This window comes from Oncorhynchus clarkii, chromosome 27, assembly GCF_045791955.1.
Source record: "Oncorhynchus clarkii lewisi isolate Uvic-CL-2024 chromosome 27, UVic_Ocla_1.0, whole genome shotgun sequence".
Lineage (NCBI taxonomy): Eukaryota > Metazoa > Chordata > Actinopteri > Salmoniformes > Salmonidae > Oncorhynchus > Oncorhynchus clarkii.
In genome coordinates this window covers 19887706-19910531 of record NC_092173.1, presented here as the reverse complement: position 1 = coordinate 19910531, position 22826 = coordinate 19887706, and the positions used below count along the sequence as shown (strand labels likewise).

Below are 22826 nucleotides of genomic sequence, written 5' to 3'. Positions count from 1 at the left end.
GAGACAAAAGGTTCTCTCCATAAAGTATTACTGGCGGCTGGCCAACTACAGGTAATATATCTATCACAAGCCACTTAGCGGTTTAGTTTCTAAATTAGGCATCCTTGAAAATGTTCTTAGTCCAAGGCGCTACACTACAGTCAGTGCCACTTGTGACAAGTGACAGTTCATTGACCTTCCAGCCCAGTTCATCTTGATTTACCTGCTCCCTGACATGACAGAGCACATTATACTATCATTTAGTCATTCTGTTGGTAGAGCACACTCCTTAGTGACCATTATTCTGTGCTCACTGAGGCATAAGGTGAGTCAGGCAGAGCCCCTTTGATTGCCTGGACAGCCAAGCCATCTACTCCACGGTGTAGTAGAAACCAGTGCTTCATCCATCACTGAAATAATGCACTCATAACAGTGACTGTTGTTCCTACTCCTCGCACAGAGCAAGGATGAGTCATAAACAAATGAAAAATAAAAATTGCACTTCTCTTTTCCTACTAGCACAGACTTTGCTGATAGCTACTTTGAGGAAAACTTTACTTACACCGACTGTGATATGTGTTTGTCTCCCCCTAGCTATCTTAAGATGAACACACTGACTGTGAGTCACTCTGGATAAGAGAGTCTGCTAAATGACTAAAATGTAAATGTAAATAGGTCCTACAGAAAGAGAGACTACACCGAGGAAAGCAGACAACATGATCTGAAGTGTCCTGACCCTCTAACAATGTGTCAACTTCTTTTGTCACACTGGTCCATTGAAATGTTTAGGCGATGACAAAAAACAGACACAAATTATGGAGAACAACAATGGCCTGTATACAGGATCACATGGTGGCAGGCCAACATTAGCACTGTGCTAATCCATGGAGCTGGTGGCTAAAGGCGGATTACCTCACCAACTCCATACTGCTTCTCCCCAGCACACTGCCCCAGGGACAGCAGGTGGGTTGAACACATAATCCCTCCCTGCTACTAATAATATCTTATGGACTACAGATCTTTTGATTAGTCTGCATCTGCTCTCAAGCCTGCACAGAGACATGTAACATGTAGCAAAATGCTAGCGTTGGCTAAAGATGGCACTGGTGAGACTTATTTTTGTATAATAACCTTTCATCACTACTCAGTGCCTTCAAAACATTCACTGTGTGATATATATCAGCAGAATGCAATAAAATGCTTTAAAAAAGGTTTAACCTTTATTTAACTAGGCAAGTCAGTTCAGAACAAATTCTTATTTACAATGACAGCCTACGTGGGTTAACTGCCTTGTTATGGGGCAGAACGACAGATTTGTACCTTGTCGGCTCTGAGATTCAATCTAGCAACCTTTCGGTTACTGGCCCAATTCTCTAACCTCTAGGCTACCTGCTGCCCCTTTGGTGACAAGGCTTGCAGTGAATTAATTAACATCAAGCTATTCATACCTTGCTTCTATGGCACATCAATAGATGAGGAGTAAGTTAGACAAACAAGATCAAATTGAGGACTGATGAAAGCAATACTTTTTTTGTGTCTAACCTACCTGACCTGTGATTCACCACTGTGCTCTTGTTTCATACTCAATGCCCACAACAACCATAAAGCCTTTTGTTGCTTGTTAAGACCAGCGTGGTTCATTGCAGGCTGTATTTGTGTCTGGAGGGAACAATGGAGGAAAGGAATGTCCTTCTTGTCACCTTTTAGGAGCTGCTGATGCAAAAAGGAACAGCACCAAGTTCAAGTTCCAAGTTGCTCTCCTTTCTTCACCATGATAGGGTTTACATAGAATATAGGTGATCTACTGTGCTTAGTGCTTTAGCCATAAAGATTGGTCTATTATTTATGGATTTACCAACAGTGAGGTCAGAGGGTTTGTTCTCTGTCCCTTGATCTCACTTTCTGAATGTACAGTAAGCCTATGTGGGTGAGTGAGATACCAGGATTTGTGTGTACACTACTTTCATCTGTGCCGTGTGGTGTGTGGGAGGCTTAATTTAGCTCAATCCCAACGGAACATCTGTGGAAAAATTCTGCCACGCCTTTAGTGTTGTTGAACCCATTCATTAGCAGGTTGGGTAAGAGAAGGAGAGATGTTTCAATCAGGAAAACAACAAAGATTCCCCATGAGAAACAAATAAACAAAACTATAAACACCAATTGATGAACCTTATGTCCTAACGTGCTTTCAAGGTATAACTTGTAGATAAGTATTCACCATGTTATCAGTTCTGTTCAACTCCTCCATAGAAGTAAAGCTGTGAGGAACTTGTGTGAGGGCGTGGTCATCTGAGGAGGAGTGCAAGGTGGAGAAGTTAATGATTGTGGATTCACCCTGTGCCTGCCTGCCTGGCAGTGTGACCTGCCTCTGCATGAGTAATAGTCTGAGTCCCAAATGGCACCTGATTCCCTACATAGCGCACTACTTATGACCAGAGCCCATAGGTCCCTGTCAAAAGTAGTGGCCTATGAAGGGCATAAGGTGCCATTTGGGATGGACACAGTCATCATTGCGGCGGATGGCACAGAACAGAACCACGCGTCTTCTCTTCCCTTGTCTGTCATGAGTCACTCATCACAGGCTTCCTCCTTGCTCACAGCCACAAAACTGGCCAACATTTCTACCTCGCCTTCTTCAAACTCCCTCACTAAATGCTGCTTGCTTTCAAAAGGTGATCAAAAGGACGCCTTACCCTGGCACTTTTCTATGGTGACACTTCAGAGCAAAAACAGCCTTACATAATAATCATTTATATTTCTGCTCTACCTGCATTTCCATTTATCTGACATTTAGGAAAAAGCTATTTTTCTTGTTTTGTCAGTAAGCCAATTCATTTCAAGTCAGTGTGTCTGAGATGTGCACCTCACTGCTGGTGACAGTTTGAGAGGGCCCTGTGCTGGCTGTGGCCATGGTAACAGTGAGGGAAGGTGAGGCTCTTTGTGTGAGAGAGAGCTCAGTAAGCAGACAGGGGGCTGCTGTCTGTGGTCTAGCCGGTGACGTACACGTGTGCACACACACGCGATAAGGCCAGAAAGCTCATCTCCGGACATGCTGTGGCTCCGGTTTCCCTTATCAGCCTGAATCTGAAGCCCACAAACATTCAGACAGAGACATAAAATAACCTGCCAGAGAAATCTAGTCATCTCTTTCCCTCCGTCCCCTTCTCCTTGAGCCATACATGTTTGAAACCAGCATTCAGCTGCAGCTCAAGCTGCTGTCCATTCCTCTTTTTGAGGATGTATTTTCTTTGTTTAGCCAGGCGAGGCAGTGACGTCAAAAATACTCCTTTGTGTCGAAACACCTAGAAGGCAGTGCTCCTGTTGTATGCATTCTTTAAACTGCTCATGTTGCCAGGAGTGACAACATTGAGGCATTTTGCTTTTGGAATCAGAGACAGAGAGAGTGCGACGAGGGAGAACGATTAGCCATGTGAATTTTACTAAACATAAACAAATCACAATGGCCCAGTTTAGTGTTACACTATTTGTGTACATAAGTCTGGCCCTGCTTTCTATGACTGTAGAGAGGGAGAGAGCTAAAGGTAGCAAGAGAGAGAGAAAATTCAGCAGGTTTCTCTTGTTCAACAATATTGATTTACAGGTCCGGATGATGACTGAAAGGAGCGACACTGAACAAAAGCCAAATTGAAATGGGAAATTAATTAAGAAATGAATGAGACGAGAGGCTGCAATGAGACAAATGCTCTCTCATCCTAAACAGAGCGGTAGTGAATGATGCATCTGGCCACGAACGTGAGCTAGTCACTTACTCCGCTCGGCTCTTTCATAGGATCAATAGCCCATCTGTGCAGGGGGAGGAGAAGGGAGGATTGGAGGAGGCTGTGCATTGTGCCTTGTTGACATATCTGAAATGAGCTGTGAGAGAGAAGGGAGGATGCCACACAGACAGAGAGTGGTGGTGGTGGATGGTCATTGGGGTTTTAGTTAGTTGTCCAACACAGTAAGTACAGCTAGCTGATGTTAAGTTAGGGCAGGAAGGAAGGAAGGGAGCCATCATCACAACGGCCCTTTCACTGGCCAGGGGGAGCGGGCTGAACGGAAAGGCTTAGGGTTGAATGGCAATGACCTTAACATTGAAGGAGCCTCTCCCGAATAAATTACTAGAATTCAGGATGTGTGTGTATGCTTTTAGTGAAAAGCTTAACTGCTATGCCAACACCTGTTCTGGTCTACAGTGGACCCTTTCACTAAGACAGGTGCCTTCCCCACGTTCCAGTCCCACTGGCCAGCTGCTCTCCTTTCAGAGCCCAGACACAGATTCTTCACATGCCTGGGCCTCCACTCAGCAACCAGAACCAATGGTCAGTCAGTCAGTCAGTCAGTCAGTCAGTCAGTCAGCTGCCTGCCTGCCGCTAATGAGCCTCTCACAACATCAACTACCCCTCACAGACACGCTTCCAATAGCTCTCATGACTACTGGGTTTAATAGAAAGTAGTCAGTAGCCTCTCTTGGGGAAGAAATTGTATACATTAATTAATGCATTATACTAGCTTAATATATGTGGGTGTCTGAGCATGTGTGTGCATGTGTTCATTTGCAGAGGGGCTTTACAGCCAGTGCAGAAGTTTCTGCACAACACAGACAGATTGGGGGAAGTCAATTAGCTCAACAGGGAGCAGTGCGGTGATGTAGCCGAGCAGTGGAATGGGGTTCGAACAGCTAAGCACAAGCTGTGCCATGGCCAAGCAGACCCTCCCATGTCCGCTGTGTAACCTTGAATTGGTCATTAGGGTAATCTGCCTATCCATCCACCTCCTAACAGCCCTCATCACTTCCCAGTTCCCACAATCTTAACCCAGACTCTCTCCGCTGTACATTGTCCATTAATCTTGATGTAGTCTGACGTGAGGGCTAGTATGTTTCACAATAAACACCTTACATTATCCCTTTCACATTACATGCACGTGTAGGCACTGGCCATGCTGGGAGGGCTGCCAACTGCTCAGGCTCCAGTGACAGGGCTGGGACTGGCAGCTTGGCCCCAGCATGCTCTCTGTGTGAGGGGCAAGGTGCTCCGCTGCATAACTGGAATGCCTACCACCTTTGTTAGCCTGAAGAGCTGCCAGATTCCGAGCTGTCTGAAAAAGACCTCCTATAGCCATGGACGAGTCTCGGCAAGTCCCAAACCTGCTCTAGGGATGCTTCATGCACACTTTGTATAAGACCAACAATGTTGATAAAGAGAACTGGGAAGATAAGAGCCTTGATGCAGGAATGTGTCAGCGCATTTGGAGAGGCTAGACAAGAATTTTAAGTGCTTTCCCTCTTTGAGAGGTGTGAAATTTTGTCCTGAAAAAAGTACATAGACTTACTCACATTTTCCTAGCTTAGACCAACAATTAGCATCACGAAGCCCTTACGCCAGTGACCAAGGCATAGAAAATTACTATTGCAGAAAATTCAACCAAATGACCCCTAGTTCCCACTAAGGGAGTTTGACAATAGCAACTGGGCCGTCCAGTCCATGTGGAGAGAGTCTGTGTGAAGGAACTCTGCAGCTGTGCGAAACAGACCAATAACGTTCTCTCAGTGATGTCATCACAGCTGGACGTCTAAAGCCCCTCAGCTTCCTCCCATGAGACCCCATACAATGACATCATCCTGCAATGTCCTGGCTCACATCCATATCACTCCTCTCATGGTACAGGGGGTCTTATGGGAAAATGCTTGGAGAACAGTAAGGCTTATGTTCTGCCAAGGAGCTGAATGAGAAAAGATGGTGCCCTAAAGATAAATGGATGGGTGACTTCAGGTTTCAGCATGCACTGTATATCACGCCATGTGAGTGACACACAAAATGTTCAGTGAGTATACAATACTCTCTCAACCACATACACTCACGCCCAGCCACACTCACACGTAAACACAAGCACACATCATCACCTTTGCAAGTGTAGACGTTGTTTTACAGTCACACCCACAACAGAAACCTCTTATCAGGGCAATAGAAACATCCTGGTGGTGTAAGTTCCATACAGGTTGACAAAATACAACCTTGTTGGTTTGTTGTTTTAGTGAGGTCATCCATTACAAACAACAAAGGATTAATGCATTCCCCAGCTTACCTGAGTTTGCCTAATTCTGAAAAACCTAATGGAATACAGAACGAGTAGTTTTTTATTGACCATATCTGTGGCCATCAAATCAGTGTGTCCATGTACAGTAACGACTACTGTACCAGTTGATTTGGGTGAATGAGCACCATATAGGTCATGGAGTCATTCTGAAGGGCAGAGCTATAATTCATACGGTATGTGTAACTGACATGTTAAACTTGAAAAGATCAGTGGACTTTCACACAATGGATCGCTTCAAAGTCCTTGCACGTGTGAGGAAGTACTGGTTTAGTTTCTCTCAATAGGGATAGCCTACATTGGGATATTTCCATGTCAGGGTGTGTCCACCCTGCCTCTCTTTTACTGTATATCAGGTACTAGCTCTGGGGAAGTTTCTCTAGTTTCCCCTAGGTACAGATCTAATAAATCAGCTTCCCCTCCATCAATCCTAACCTGAACCATTAGTGGGAGGAAAATACAAAACTGACCCAAGATCAGTGTCTAGGAGTCACTCCTTTGTATGGGCTACTACTGCCTCAGTGTTTATAGCCAGATTCTAGACTCCACCATTCTCAGTTCATCAGCTGGAACAGCAATATTCAGCTTTGAGAGGTCTTCACCACCCACCCAGAGAACAGAGTAGAGCAGAGTAGAACAGAGCAGAGGCCTGGGGGATTTCACTCCGCTAACTAAACCCCCTTCAGCGAAGCACAGTGAACTACGTTGTGCTCAGCAATAGACGAAGCAAAAATCCCTTTCACTCCACATCCCCTTCTGTATCCTCGTGTGCCATACATACATAAATGCCTTTGGACAACTTTGAGGGTCTATGAAGGCCTCTGTGAAGCGACTAGAGGATGCGTGTAGGGCTGGGGACTGGAGATCCTCATTCACTGAGCCATTAATTACTAGTCCAGCTGAACCCACACACAAACAAACACACACGCTTTTTCAAAGGCCCAGCTGCCAGAGCAGGCCTGGCTCACACACAGAACTGGGCACCAGTACTCCCCAACCCCATTTAGTCCTTTAAGAAACACTAGATAACTCCCTGGCCAAAAGTGCCTCTATTCTGCGTTCCCCTATCAATCTGCACACACACAATGGACAGAAGTCAATTCATCTGGCTTTAATGGAGACCAATGTTACTCACCCAGATTCTCTCCCTCTCTCCGCTGTCTCAGACCACATCAATCATATCCTTTTTCTTCCCTCCAAACTCTTTCCTCACTGCAATAAGCTTTTTGTTTACTTGCTGCAAACTCTCTTTCCCAGACTGCAAAAGGGATGGAAGGAAGAAGCAGGATGTGAGGAAGGAGAGAGGAAGTAGGAGGTAGCGGAGGCACTGATAATGCTGGTGATTATGGTTGTCCCAGACTAAAAAAAAATTGTCATCCTGTTTTTTTGACCAATAAGTTGATCGAAATGTTTAGACTTATTTTTCCATATATTGACATACCATATGTGTTTGAATAAAATCAACTATGTATGCACAGAGCTTGTCTGATACTTTAAGCACACTGTTTGATTAAATAATTAAGACAAATGACTCAAGAAAGAATCCGATGTTCACACAGTTAAAAGAAATGACGGCGAGTGCCTGTGTGATTTGCGCACGTTGTTTCGCTCTCCTCCCTACTGCAGCGAAAAGGCACAACAGCAAGTGTTTATTGCGCTGTCCGTGCTGAAGATGCTACATCATTTCAGCCATTTAGTTTCTTACTTGTTTCTGACTGAAAAGTTCTGTTACGGAAATCCATCATTTGTTTACGAAAAACATTCCATATTCCCTCAACCCTTGCTCTCTTTACGGGGAACATGTAAGTGTCGCATGCATGTGACCAATAGGGCCTGATTTATAGCCTATGATAATCACATAAATAAATTGGTTATAACAAACTCCCAACACAATAATGTCGACAGCTAAATGGATGGGGAGGACGTGAAAAAGAAATTAGAAACGGGCAAATGTTTCCTGGTTGCTCAGGAGGGAAAGGGGAAGTCCGATCTGTGGAAGACATTTGACTACTGGATATCAAGAAAAAGGAGGGTATAGGAGCAAGCGTTGCCTGAGTATTATGTGTGACAAAGAGTAGCAGTTTGATTACAATATTATTCTTTTTTTTGTCCATTTGGAACAATGTAAACACTCAATAAGTGTACCAGAGAGTCTGTTCTAACAAAAAAATAAGATAAAGCCTTTATTACAGCAGACTAGAAACAGTTGCATGCATTTGTGAATTGCGATGTATTTATTGTTTAGGCTAATTATTCAAAGCGCCCTTTGTTATTTAATTTAAAAACTAAAATGCTTGATTTCATTACAAAGCATGAATGTCTCGTATGCTGTGTAATGGCATGAATGAATGAATGAATGAATGATCTATTGATTGATACAGTAGCCTATATATTGAAAGTAAGTTATGGTATTAAGAGTAAACAGGACTCTTAGGCCTAGAGCTCGATGGTGGTTATACAAGGCTAGTATACAAAGACCACTAATGATAACGACATTACTGATTATTATAATGATGATCTTAATAATAATTGTAAAAATACAAATAAGGAGATCAAGAAAAAGGGGGGCATAGGAGTGAGAGCTGCATGCATTTTATGTGCAATTTTTCTGCCTGTTTGAAACAGTGTAAACAGCACTAAATAAATTATAAGCAATACCAGGCTGTTCTAACGAGAATTTTTTAAGCCTTTATTACAGCATAGCAAAGACTAAAAACAGCAAAATCTGTGAAATTGCTTTATCCGACATTTTGCCTTTGCATGAGGCTTGGTGCTCACGGAATCAACAGGTTAATAAACAAAACTGAAACAGGCAAATTAGCAAGATCGGTCTTATTTCTGTAGATATATATGGATAATTGATAAAGCCAGGCACATTTAACAGTTTGGCTATTGATTATAAACCAAATGAAATGTCCTGTGTCCTCGTCTCTGCTGCATCTGCCTCCCCCGCATTGTTTTCAATCGCAATATGCTGGTTAACTTTGCTATTATGCACATAGCAACATAGGGAAAGGTGCCAATTCTACAGCGCACTGAAGATTATGTTTCAGAACCGTGGACAGTGACCGTATCCAATGCGGGAGAAAGCGCATTATATAAAATAATTAGATTTATTAGTGTTGCACCATTATTTTTTACATAATATAACCATATACAATTTTAGTATCAAATCATGTCTTAGAATGATGGACTGTGCCATCCCCATGGCCTCTGCAATGGATTAGCCCACAGAGACCGGCGCGAATCAGACAGGTGTCTTGTTAGGCACGTAAGGCATGAACAATTCTTTTTTGTGACTGCTCGACTTAAGAAATCTTAGTCGACCAACAGCTTATTGACCAAACAATCGACCAGTCGACTAAATGGGGTCAGCCCTACTGGTGATGCTGCATCAAAGAGACGTCAGTGTTATTACATGTGTGGGAGATTGGAAAGCCATAAAGAAAAGTCAGGGAGCAGAGAAAAAGAGATGAGTAGGCCTATAGCCTGCATCAGCAAAACAGCACAAAGCATTCACCACGTCCCAAATGGCACCCTCTTCCCTACATAGTATGCTACTGTTGATGAGATCCCTATAGGCCCTGGTTAAAAGTAGTGCACTTTAACAGGGAAAAAGGTGTCATTTGGGAGACATACCAATTAGATTGTAAGCTCCACGGGACAGCAGAGGAAATCAGAAGTTACAGTAGGCTACCATAGTGTTGGGGAGGCCCATCCAGGAAGAAGTTACAGTAGGCTACCATAGTGTTGGGGAGGCCCATTCAGGAAGAAGTTACAATAGGCTACCATAGTGATTGGGAAACATATCCAGGAAGAAGTTACAGTAGGCTACCATAGTGTTGGGGAGGCCCATCCAGGAAGAAGTTACAGTAGGCTACCATAGTGTTGGGGAGGCCCATTCAGGAAGAAGTTACAGTAGGCTACCATAGTGATTGGGAAACATATCCAGGAAGAAGTTACAGTAGGTGACCATAGTGTTGGGGAGGCCCATTCAGGAAGAAGTTACAGTAGGTGACCATAGTGTTTGGGAAACATATCCTGGAATAAGTTATGGGGCAGAACAAACCAATAGCTGTCCCTGTCAAGACCAGGCCGGAGCACTGTATCATTCCCACAGAGACGGCACAGTAGCGTGCGTGTGACACTGCCTTGGTTCACAAACACTAACGCAAGATAGATGACTCCATGCATGGGATGGGTTAGGCACGTAAGGCTGCTCTTGCCCTATATCATGGGGATAATAGTTTTTTTTGTATCGTTTGAGTGTTTATTCTCCTTTGCTCATGAGGTATTGAGCTAATTTCCAAGGCCTATGATAAGCGTTTTGCCGTCGCCAACCAGGGATGCGTCCCAAACGGCACCCTATTCCCTATACAGTACACTACTTTTCACCAGAGCCTTATGGGCCCTGGCCAAAAGTAGGGAAATAGGGTGCCATTTGGGACACAGATCAAGACCAGCATACACGGTGGTACAGGCATGTGATTCACAGTTGATTGCAGAAGTGATAAGCCTCAGGTCTGTGCTTGCTCTACTACCCCATGACTCTACATCAGAGCTGGGCCGGGCAGCCTCCAGGGCTTCTGCCTGTTGGCCTGTTGTATTTAAACATTCCTCCCTCCCTCTCTCTCCCTGGGTGGAAACACAGCCCATTAGCATCACATGCTGACAGACTGACAGGCAAGCGAAACCTTTTCATCACAAAGACATGATTCAGCAAATAAAGCTATTATTGTGTTAGTCAAAAGTAGTGGGTCTGTCAGAGAAAAGGGAAATGTTATTGTACGATAGCATATGAAAAAGTGTAAAACCTGAAGCAATGATCTCACCTGTACCTTGTGCAATCCCTTCTTATGCAATGGTCTGTGTCCTCGGTTTGCACAGTGTGCTAACTAAGCCAATGGAAACACACTCAGTGAACTCCGCTACGTGTGGATTTTTACTGGGTTAATCAATTGACTAGATTAAAGAGTGAGATCGATGGAGAGGTGAAGTGGCTGTCAAATAGCCTAAACCCCATGTCAGCTGGACCAATAGGATCCTAGTAGATGAAGAAAGAAGTAAAGTAGGAGTGGACAGACCTCATGAGGCATCAAAATGTTTTAGAGGATAAAATACCAGTCAGAAAAAGTGTGATGTTTTCTAGGCTGAGAAAACAATGCGTTATGAAAACAGAGGCCCCAATCTCTTGGCTATGTTTGGCACTACAGTTTAACAAGCTTACCAAGTCAATAATGTCACTCACATTGTAAGTCACTGACATTGCATGCGTCCCAAATGCCACCCTATTCCCTATACATTGCATTCGTAAAGTGTTCAGACCACTTACAGTTTTTCCACATTTAGTTCCATTCCAGCTTTATTTTAAAATTGATTAAAATTGCCCTTTTCCATCAATCTACACACAATACCCCATAATGACAAAGCGAAAACAGGTTTTTAGAATTTTTTTCAAATGTATTAAAAATAAAGAATCTGAAAAACCTTATATACATACAGTTGAAGTCAGAAGTTAACATAGACTTAGGTTGGAGTCATTAAAACTTGTTTTCCAACCACTCCACAAATGTATTGTTAACAATAGTTTTGACAAGTCAGTTAGGACATCTACTTTGTGCATGACACCAGTCATTTTTCCAACAATTGTTTACAGACAGATTATTTCACTTATAGTTCACTGTATCACAATTCCAGTGGGTCAGAACTTTACATACACTAAGTTGACTGTGCCTTTAAACAGCTTGGACAATTCCAGAAAATGATTTCATGGCTTTAGAAGCTTCCGATAGGCTAATTGACATCATTTGAGTCAATTGGAGGTGTAGCTGTGGATGTATTTCAAGGCCTACCTTCAAACTCAGTGCCTAGACATCATCGGAAAATCAAAAGAAATTAGCCAAGACCTCAGAAAAGAAATTGTAGACCTCCACAAGTCTGGTTCATCTTTGGGAGCAATTCCCAAACGCCTGAAGGTACCACGTTCACCTGTACAAACAATAGTACGCAAGTATAAACAGGATCACACAGCCATCATACCGCTGAGGAAGGAGACGCGTTCTGTCTCCTAGATATGAACGTGCTTTGGTGCGAAAAGTGCAAATCAATCCCAGAACAACAGCAGAGGACCTTGTGAAGATGCTGGAGGAAACCGGTACAAAAGTATCTATATCCACAGTAAAACAAGTCCTATATCGACATAACCTGAAAGGCTGCTCAGCAAGGAAGAAGCCACTGCTCTAAAACCGCCATAAAAAAGACAAACTATGGTTTGCAACTTCACATGGGGACAAAGATCGTACTTTTTGTAGAAACGTCCTCTAGTCTGATGAAACAAAAATAGAACTGTTTGGCCATTATGACCATCGTTATGTTTGGAGAAAAAAGGGGGAGGCTTGCAAGCCGAAGAACACCGTCCCAACCATGAAGCATGGGGGTGGCAGCATCATGTTGTGGGGGTGCTTTGCTGCAGGAGGGAGTGGTGCACTTCACAAAATAGATGGCATCATGAGGGAGGAAAATTATATGGATATATTGAAGCAACATCTCAAGACATCAGTCAAGAAGTTAAAGCTTGATCGCAAATGGGTCTTCCAAATGGACAATGACCCCAAGAATACTTCCAAAGTTGTGGAAAAATGGCTTAAGGACAACAAAGTCAAGGTATTGGAGTGGCCATCACAAAGCCCTGACCTCAATCCTATAGAAAATGTGTGGGCAGAACTGAAAAAGCGTGTGTGAGCAAGGAGGCCTACAAACCTGACTCAGTTACACCAGCTCTGTCAGGAGGAATGGGCTAACATTCACCCAACTTATTGTGGGAAGCTTGGGAAAGGTTACTCGAAACGTTTGACCCAAGTTAAACAATTTAAAGGCAATGCTACCAAATACTAATTGAGTGTATTTAAACTTCTGACCCACTGGGAATGTGATGAAAGAAATAAAAGCTGAAATAAATCTCTAATATTATTCTGACGTTTCACATTCTTAAAATAAAGTGGTGATCCTAACTGACATAAAACAGGCCTTTTTTACAGGGATCAAATGTCAGGAATTGTGAAAAACTGAGTTTAAATGTATTTGGCTAAGGTGTATGTAAACTTCCGACTTCAACTGTAAGTGTTCAGACTCCTGGCTAGGAAACTCAAAATTGAGTTCAGGTGCATCCTGTTTCCATTAATCATCCTTGATATGTTTCTACAACTTTATTGGAGTCCACCTGTAGTAAATGCAACTGATTGGACATGATTTGGAAAGGCACACACCTATATAAACTCAGCAAAATAAGAAACGTCCCTTTTTCAGGACTGTGTCTTTCAAAGACTTTCAAAATCTTCATTGTAAAGGGTTTAAACACTGTTTTTCATACTTGTTCAATGAACCATAAACAATTAATGAACATTCACCTGTGGAACAGTCGTTAAGACACTAACAGCTTACAGACGGTAAGCAATTAAAGGTCACAGTTATGAAAAATTAGAGACTTAAAAGAGGCCTTTCTACTGACTCTGAAAAACACCAAAAGAAAGATGCCCAGGGTCCCTGCGTGAACGTGCCTTAGGCATGCTGCAAGGAGGCATGAGGACTGCAGATGTGGCCAGGGCAATAAATCGCAATGTCCGTACTGTGAGACGCCTAAGACAGCGCTACAGGGAAACAGGATGGACAGCTGATTGTCGTCGCAGTGGCAGACCATGTGTAACAACACCTGCACAGGATCAGTACATCTGAACATCACACCTGCGGGACAGGTACAGGATGGCAACAACTACTACCAGAGTTACACCAGGAACGCACAGTCCCTCCATCAGTGCTCAGACTGTCCGCAATAGGCTGAGAAAGGCTGGACTGAGGGCTTGTAGGCCTTTTGTAAGGCAGGTCCTCACCAGACATCACCGGCAACAACATCGCCTATGGGCACAAACCCACCGTTGCTGGACCAGACAGAACTGGCACAAAGTGTTCTTCACTGACGAGTCACAGTTTTGTCTCACCAGGGGTGATGGTCGGATTCACGATTATCGTTGAAGGAATGAGCGTTACACCAAGGCCTGTATTCTGGAGCGGGATCAATTTGAAGTGGAGGGTCCGTCATGGTCCGGGGAGGTGTGTCACAGAATCATCAGACTTAGCTTGTTGTCATTAAGGCAATCTCAACGCTGTGTGTTACAAGCAAGACATCCTTCTCCCTCAAGTGGTACTGCTCCTGCAGGCTCATCCTGACATGACCCTCCAGCATGACAATGCCAGCAGCCATACTGCTCATTCTGTGCGTGATTTCCTGCAAGACAGGAATGTCAGTGTTCTGCCATGGCCAGCAAAGAGCCTGGATCTCAATCACATTGAGCATGTCTGGGACCTGTTGGACCTGATCCAACAGGGTGAGGGCTAGGGTCATTCCCCCAGAAATTTCCAGGAACTTGCAGGTGCCTTGGTGGAAGAGTGGGGTAACATCTCACAGCAAGAAATGGCAAATCTGGTGCAGTCCATGAGGAGGAGATGCACTGAAGTACTTAATGCAATTGGCGGCAACACCAGATACTGACTGTTACTTTTGATTTTGACCCCCCCCCCCCCTTTGTTCAGGGACACATTATTCAATTTCTGTTAAGTCACATGTCTGTGGAACTTGTTCATTTTATGTCTCAGTTGTTGAATCTTGTTATGTTCACACAACTATTTACACATGTTAAGTTTGTTGAAAATAAACACAGTTGACAGTGAGAGGATGATTTATTTGGTCCAACAGTTGACTCCTTCAAGACTGTTGAAAAGCATTCCAGGTGAAGCTGGTTGAGAGAATGCCAAGAGTGTGCAAAGCTGTCATCAAGGCAAAGGGTGGACACTGAAGAAATCAAATACATTTTGATTTGTTTAACACTTTTTTGGGTTACTACATGATTCCATATGTGTAATTGCATAGTTTTGATGTCTTCCATATTATTCTACAAAGTAGAAAATTGTAAAAAATAAATACAAACCCTTGAATGAGTAGGTGTCCAAAATGTTGACTGGTACTGTACATAAAGTAAGACCGCCTAGTATTTCAGTCATCTTTCAATGGGGGGTGTGGGGATGTGGTAGTGGCGAAGGGGTATGAGGAACTCAAGTGGCTCAAAACTAAATCTTAATTTTGGCAGTAATTTTACACTGTACGTGACCATGAGAGGCTCTGTCCCAAATGGCACCCTATCCCCTATATACTGAAGTGCACTACTTCTGACCAGAGCCAGAGCCCTTGTCAAAAGTAGTACACTATATAGGTGATAGAGTTCTATTTGGGACATAACCTCTCTCGGGCTCAGACATGGCTCATTGTATATTTATTCCTTGTGTGATTATTTCTCTATTTTTCTCTCTGCATTGTTGAGAAGGGCCTGTAAGCATGTCACTGTCAGTCTACACCGGCTGTTTACGAACCATGTGACAAATAAAATGATTCTAAAATGATTTGAATTTGATGACCTCCGAGTGAATGGGCGCCAGTCTCTCAGCACACTTGTGCCCTTAATCCAATAAAGGAATCTGTCTAATCCCCCCTCATCCAAGGCAGTGCCACTGCTGACTACCCCAGCACCCCTACCACCCTGCCCCCTCCCCCTGACCCAAAACCCAGCCAGGCAGGCACATAGCCTCAGGGCAAAAAGACAGACAGACAGGATGGGAGGATAGGCCAGGGTCCCCTATGCCTGCCTGGATGAAAACACACACACATTAACAAACATGCACACACACAGATATATTTCCATGCAGGCTCACACACACAAACAGACAACCTCAAACGTGCCTCTCCCCTCTCTCTGTCTGTCCCTGGTCCTGAGGTCTTAACATTAGATAATTGTTTACATGTGTCATGGTAGGCGACTACAGCTAGAATGGCAGCAAAGTCTGCAAAACCAACAACTACTGAAACATTACTTCCTCATCACAGAATTGAATCTGACTGTTTATTATTATCTGAAACCTATATGCACAATATTACAATTGCAGTGTGCCAAATGATGATGCAAACAAGACATTGTTTTCTCTTCTGTTTTATGGCTTTTTAGAGCTTGAGTTCTCATTGGTGGCTCCCAGACTTCTGCCAGTTGGGCAAATTTGAATTCAGTTATGGAAAATAAAGAAACTGACTTCATGAAAGATTTGCATGTATAAACAACACCCCCAATGGCTGTTGTATCATCATACTGTATCATAATATACCACACATATCTACCCGGAGGATATCACATTCAGAAATATAGAATCATATTTGGACCAAAATAAAACAATTTGGCTAATCTAGAAGAATAAATGAGTGAAATATGTTATAAACATTTTCAATACCATAGGCTGGGTAGGTGAGGCAGTGGTATTCAAACGTTTTCAGCAGGGGACCAAATTTCTACTATATTTTTTGGGGGAAATAATTTATTGTGACCCTACCCTACCCCAAATATGACAACCTTAAAATCGGTACATTTCGATTTTTACATCAACAAATAACCTTCAATTAATGTTTTTCATCTCTTATCAAAATGAAAAGGAACCAATAAATACAATAAAAAAAATATTTAAATGGTCTTTCTCAAAAACGTTTGTATATTGTCCCATATGTCCTAATTTATTGTTAAGGATTTAAGTCACCACCACTTCCTTTACCTATCATTTTGCTTCACCTGTGAGTGCAAAGGCCTTACAAAGGAAGGACACGCCTACAGGGTTTGTTTACATATATACTTTCCAACTGAAATTTGATATTTATGGTTAGTTCCTATAGTGTGACCCATGGACAATACACATGTAGCACGCACGCACGCACACACACGCACAGCGAGAGAGATACAGGGAGAAGTTTGAAAACAAGTTTTTTCAGTGTACTTTAAGGCTGTGTATACAGAACACATCAAAATGCTAAATCATTATTGCAATCCAATAGGCTAATAGCGTTTGATCTGGAACACACACACGCACGCGCAGCTTACCTTAAGAATTCTTGTAGACAGGTGTCACAAAATCGGTGGCCACACGTAGAAACTTGAACAGGCTCGCGCATGGCTTTACTGCATAATGGACATTGAAAACGTCTCTTCGGTTTCTCCAGAAACTTGTAATCAAACCCCGGCATTGCTGCAGGATTCGTCGAAATACACTACAGAATAATGTCTCTCACTTCGCCTCTGTGTCCTGTCCTACTGCGTGATTTGGGGTATGATGTCACCAGTGTCTCTCTTTTGATGGCCGTCAACAGAGAAATTCTCCGATATTCATGTCCCCTTCGCCAGCCAGTGACAAATCGGTTTACGAGACGAGAGTATAGACCGATTCAGTTCCGCCGTCTCTCCAGCAACAGGGTGACCGAGTGCATTGAAACAAAGGGAATCCTCGACAGTACAAACGTTTTTGCATAAAAACCTGACGATGTCTTCTTCTGACAATCTTCTTCTGCGTCTAGAAAAGCAGGAAAATCTTCGGCATATGTCTCTCAGCAGAGGTGTAACACTGACAGATTGAAGACAATGCTCTCATCCCATCTGCTTAGGTACAAAGCCCCGCCTACTATTTTTCTTGCGGGAGGAGTCGAACGTGAAATCAACATAGCCTATTTGCTTTTCTCTGGTCTGGGTCAATGATATCTCCTCTGATTTGTTTTATTTGTCAGCTATGTAATTCAAGTCTCTTTTTTATGAGTTGAATGATATCAATCTAAAATGAATGGAAATAAGGTAGGGTTTCACCTGCAAATTAATTGGCTTGAATTAAGTAGTTTGAAAGGAGTATGTTCATATTTGAAAAAGTACAGATGTTTAATGTTCAATAAAAAAGTGAAATATTTGTTTTGCATATCCTAAACCCTGCTCAGAAAACAAGATGTATTGATGAATTGACCCTAAGTAGACACATGAATTACTAATTAGGAAGAGCTGCCCTCTGGTGGTGAAACTGAAAAAGAAGAGCCTGATATTCATGGTGTTGCAGATAAATTTGATAATCGATATTAAACATTGACTTCGATAATTGTCGGAAGGGGTTTCAAATGGCTGGACAATATCTTGTCTTAAAAATCTTTACAATTGTGTCCATTTACAATTATTCAATATATAGGTTGTCATCACCAACCTTGTTGCTTCAGGATTACATCATTACACAGGCACAGTCACGTGCGCTTTCTTCAAATAAGTGTCGAAAACCCGCCACAGCATTGTGGTATTACTAAATCATAGAGTACATCAATAGAGTCATCAATAGAGTACCACAGTATGAATCATAATACCCATAAAACCTAAGGGTCAAAGGGGGAAATGGTTCCAATCGTTTTTCCACCATATATTTTTTCCATAGGGGATTTTAGAAACACTTAAAATAAGGGCTGTGTTTTGTGTAGGCTTACTCTGGCCTGACATTTGGATAACCTGTAAATCTTTCTAGGACAAAGTTACTTTTTTGTATTTTACCCCCTTTTCTCGTCTCAACGCTGCAACTCCCCAATGGGCTCGGGAGGCGAAGGTCGAATCATGCATCCTCCGAAACATGACACACCAAACCGCACTTCTTAACACCCGCTGCTTAACCCAACCCGGAAGCCAGCCTCACCAATGTGTCACAGAAAACACTGTTCAACTGACAACTGATTTCAGCCTGCAGGCACCCAGCACGCCACAAGGAGTCGCTAGAGCGCAATGAGCCAAGTAAAGCCCCCCCCAGCCAAACCCTCCCCTAACCCTGACGATGTTGGGCCAATTGTGCGCCACCCTATGGGACTCATCGAACCCGGGTCTGTAGTGACGCATCTAGCACTGCGATGCAGTGCTTTAGACCGCTGCGCAACTCTGGGAGGCCCTAGGACAAGGTGACTTTTATCAATAATTTGCCTGTATTTACCCCCCAAAAATGAAATGTTAATTAGCTGCTAATGTGGATATCATAAAGAACTACAAATGTCATGATGATCTGGACAAGACTGCCGACTCGAGGCAAAGGTAAGAATCTCTGAATTAACTACCCAATGTCAGCTAAATTAAGTAATTAATACATTTGCTACATTTCTATAAATGGACAATTCTGTGAACTGTTAGCAAAGGTGTCAGCTAGAGATGACATACAGGAGTTTGCAGGGATATGTAGTTTTGCATGATGTCTACTTTGAATCTGAAAGTAAATAGAGCCGAATATATTGATTAAAATCACCTTGTCCAAGAGAGATATACATGGTTATCAAAACATAACGTCAGGGTAAGCCTACATGAAACACAGACCTTATTTTAAGTGTTTCTATGGGAAACATTTATGGTGGAAAAACAATTGGAACCATTTCCTTCTTTGACCACTAGTTTTTATGGGTATTATGACACCTCCATTGAGGGACTCTATAGAAATTCTATATCTACAGTGCATTCGGAAAGTATTCAGACCCCTTTACTTTTTCCACATTTTGTTACGTTACAAAAGATTTTCAGAATTATTATTTTTTTAAACCCCCAGAAATATCACATTTACATGAGTATTCAGACCCTTTACACAGTACCGTGTAGAAGCACCTTTGGAAGTAATTACAGCCTCGATTTTTCTTGGGTATGATGCTACAAGCTTGGTACACCTGTATTTTGGGAGTTTCTCCCATTCTTCTCTGCAGATCCTCTCAAGCTCTGTCAGGTTGGATGGGGAGCGTCGCTGCACAGCTATTTTTATGGCCCTCAAGAGATGTTCAATCGGGTTCAAGTCCGGATTCTGACTGGGCCACTCAAGGACATTTAGAGAAGCCACTCATGCGTTGTGTTGGCTGTGTGCTTAGGGTCGTTGTCCTGTTGGAAGGTGAACCTTTGCCCGTGTGCAGGTGTGTGCTTTTCCAAATGATGTCCAATGAATTGAATTTACCACAGGTGGACTCCAATCAAGTTGTAGAAACATCTCAAGGATGATCAATGGAAACTAGATGCACCTGATTTCAACTTCAAGTCTCATACCAAAGGGTCTGAATACTTATGTAAATAACAACCTGTTTTCGCTTTGTCATTATGGGGTATTGGGTGTAGATTGATGAGGACTTTTTATTTTATTTAATCCATTTTAGAATAAGGCTATAACATAAAATGTGGAAAAAGTCAAGGGGTCTGAAAACTTTCTGAAGGCACTGTGTGTGTGTGTGTGTGTGTTTGTACACACACACACACACACACACACACACACACACAGACACACACACACACACACACACAGTAGAGCTATAGATATCATGAACAAAACAATACATGTTTTCAACTTTTTCTAACTCCTGATTTATTGCTGCCTCAATTCTTCATAAACTGTTTTCACAATCATTACAAATGATTTAACTCAGTTTTGACTAAAGTAATCTGACATGAAATAGTGACCCAAACAAAGAAAATCCATTTCAAATTTCTTGTCCCTTATTACAGTTTTTTTCGATTGCTAAATGACAGTGGACACAACTGGAGTCACATGTGCAAAACTCTAACTACAGTCTGCACAGCAGCAGTTCATGTGGACCAAACTCTAGTTCGTTTTTCATTGCTTGAACACAGTTTTCAAAACTCTACACACTTATCCCATGACTTTAACCACAACCTGCACAACACTGTGGATTTACAGCACTTTGTTCAAATGCTAACACACTGCTGTCAAAACTGTGAACCACACATTCAAAACGGAATAGATTTCAGCCTTGTGCCTTTCAAACACTGCTGATTGCAATTTCAGCTGAAAGGCTAAGCAGGTGTCTTGTTTTAGACTTGTTAGTGAACACACACACATATTACAGTATATGTAGGTAGAGCTCAGAAAGACTCATTTTGGAAATGGAACAAGGAAGATGGGTTCGTGGAAGGAGAAGGGTGGCAGGGAGAGGGCGGATGCGTGGAGGAAGACAAAGAAGACAAAGAGCTGTTATTTCAGATGAAATAAGGGCTACACTTATAGACCATGTCGTGAACCATGGTCTCTCATTGAGAGAGGCAGGGTTGAGGGTGCAACCCAATCTGCAAAGATCCACAGTGGCATCTGTAATGCGAATTTTCCATCATGCAAACAGGTGAGAGTTACATCCTTACAGTAAATTAAAACATTACAGGAATCTATTTTGTATTGCAATTATAGAATATTTACACAGATATATATTACAGTAAGTTTGACTGTAAAATATATTTTTACAACAGGACCCAAAAGCTGCCCCCAACAGGGGGAAGAGGAAAAATATTTTCAGATGCGCAGGAAAATGCTATTGTTGACATGGTTGTTGTCAACAATGCAATAAAACTGCGGGAGAGTCAAGATAGAGTGCTGGCTGATAATGATATATTTGAAAATGTTAATTCTGTCAGCACAACAACTATTGCTCGAGTCCTAAAGAAACACCAAGTTACAATGAAACAGTTATACACTGTACCGTTCGAGAGAAACAGTGAACGGATAAAAGAGCAAAGATACCAATATGTCCAGGTAAGACGTCTGAGGTTACGTACACAGCTATACAAAATATTTACAGTAAAACTGTGCACTTACTGTTTTTCAGAGAGTAATGGAGGTGGAAGCACTGGAAAGACCACATTCATTTGTATTTATCGATGAAGCTGGATTTAACCTTGCCAAAACACGGCGCAGAGGAAGGAATGTTATAGGTCAAAGGGCCACTGTGGAGGTTCCAGGCCAAAGGGGGGGAAATATCACCATGTGTGCTGCAATGGCCAATGATGGTTTGCTTCTCAACACACCACTCAGTGGCCCATACAACACAGAAAGGCTTATAGCTTTCCTAGAACAGCTCTATGCTCAGCTAGTGCCAGCAGAACAGGGGGAGCCAGTAAGAAACACCCAAGTTTTTGTCATAGTTTGCGATAACGTTGCTTTTCACCACTCTGCAGCTGTCACAGATTGGTTTGCAGCACATCACAGATTTATGGTTTTGTACCTGCCTGCATATTCACCCTTCCTCAACCCAATAGAGGAGTTTTTCTCTGCCTGGAGGTGGAAAGTGTTTGGTCACCACCCACATGACCAAATGTCTCTTTTGCAAGCCATGCGAGGACACGAGTCCAGAGGACCAGAGGACTGCCAGGGATAGATAAGGCACTCCAGAAGGTTCTTCCCCAGGTGCATGGCAAGAGAAAACATTAGATGTGATGTTGAAGAAAACCTGTGGCCTGATGCTAGAGAGAGGCAGGATTAGCCCCTCAATTATTTGTTTGAATTACAGTATGTACTTTTAGTTTCTACCTTTTTTTTCTCATTACTGTAATTCCGTAAATTACTACAGACTATTGAAGCAAACTGCTAATTTTCATTTACCTTAAAGAATTGTTATGTTCTAAAAATTTTAATAAATCATGTGAAAGAATGTCACTTTTTTCTTTGAAGAAAATATTACTTTGTATGAAGTCACTGAAATTGTTCAAACTGTAAAGATGAAAAGTTTGTATTTTCTGTATTGGTGTTTGATGCTAGTGTTTTTACTCTCAGTGTGTTCTGAGTGACAGTGTGTGTTATCTCAGTGAGGGTTGTGCATTGTGTTTGGCTGCACTGAGCGTGTTTTGAGCCATGTGTTAAGAGTTGTGTTGCTTGGAATGAGTTTTGCAGGTGATGTGAACTGTTTAGCTCAGGTGACTGTTGGTAGTGCAGACTGTAGTTAGAGTTTTGCACATGTGACTCCAGTTGTGCCCACTGTCGTTTAGCAATCGAAAAAAACTGTAATTTATAATTTAGTTGATAATTGTATCACATACAATAGGCATGTTTATCAATTATCTGGTACATTATGT

General features: G+C 42.4%; 1 protein-coding gene and 1 pseudogene across 1 annotated transcript in view; one reads left to right on the top strand and one right to left on the bottom strand.

Moving 5' to 3' along the window:
- LOC139386214 (TNF receptor-associated factor 4-like) overlaps positions 1-17566 on the bottom strand; it is a 42935-nt gene extending 25369 nt beyond the window's left edge. Inside the window, exon 1 of the mRNA XM_071131697.1 lies at positions 17040-17566. Within this exon, the coding sequence (XP_070987798.1) occupies positions 17040-17182 (143 nt within the window). The 5' untranslated portion in view covers positions 17183-17566. The remainder of the gene's footprint in view (positions 1-17039) is intronic.
- Positions 1058-14538, top strand: LOC139386424 (uncharacterized; annotated as a pseudogene).
- Positions 17567-22826: the final 5260 nt, after the last annotated feature.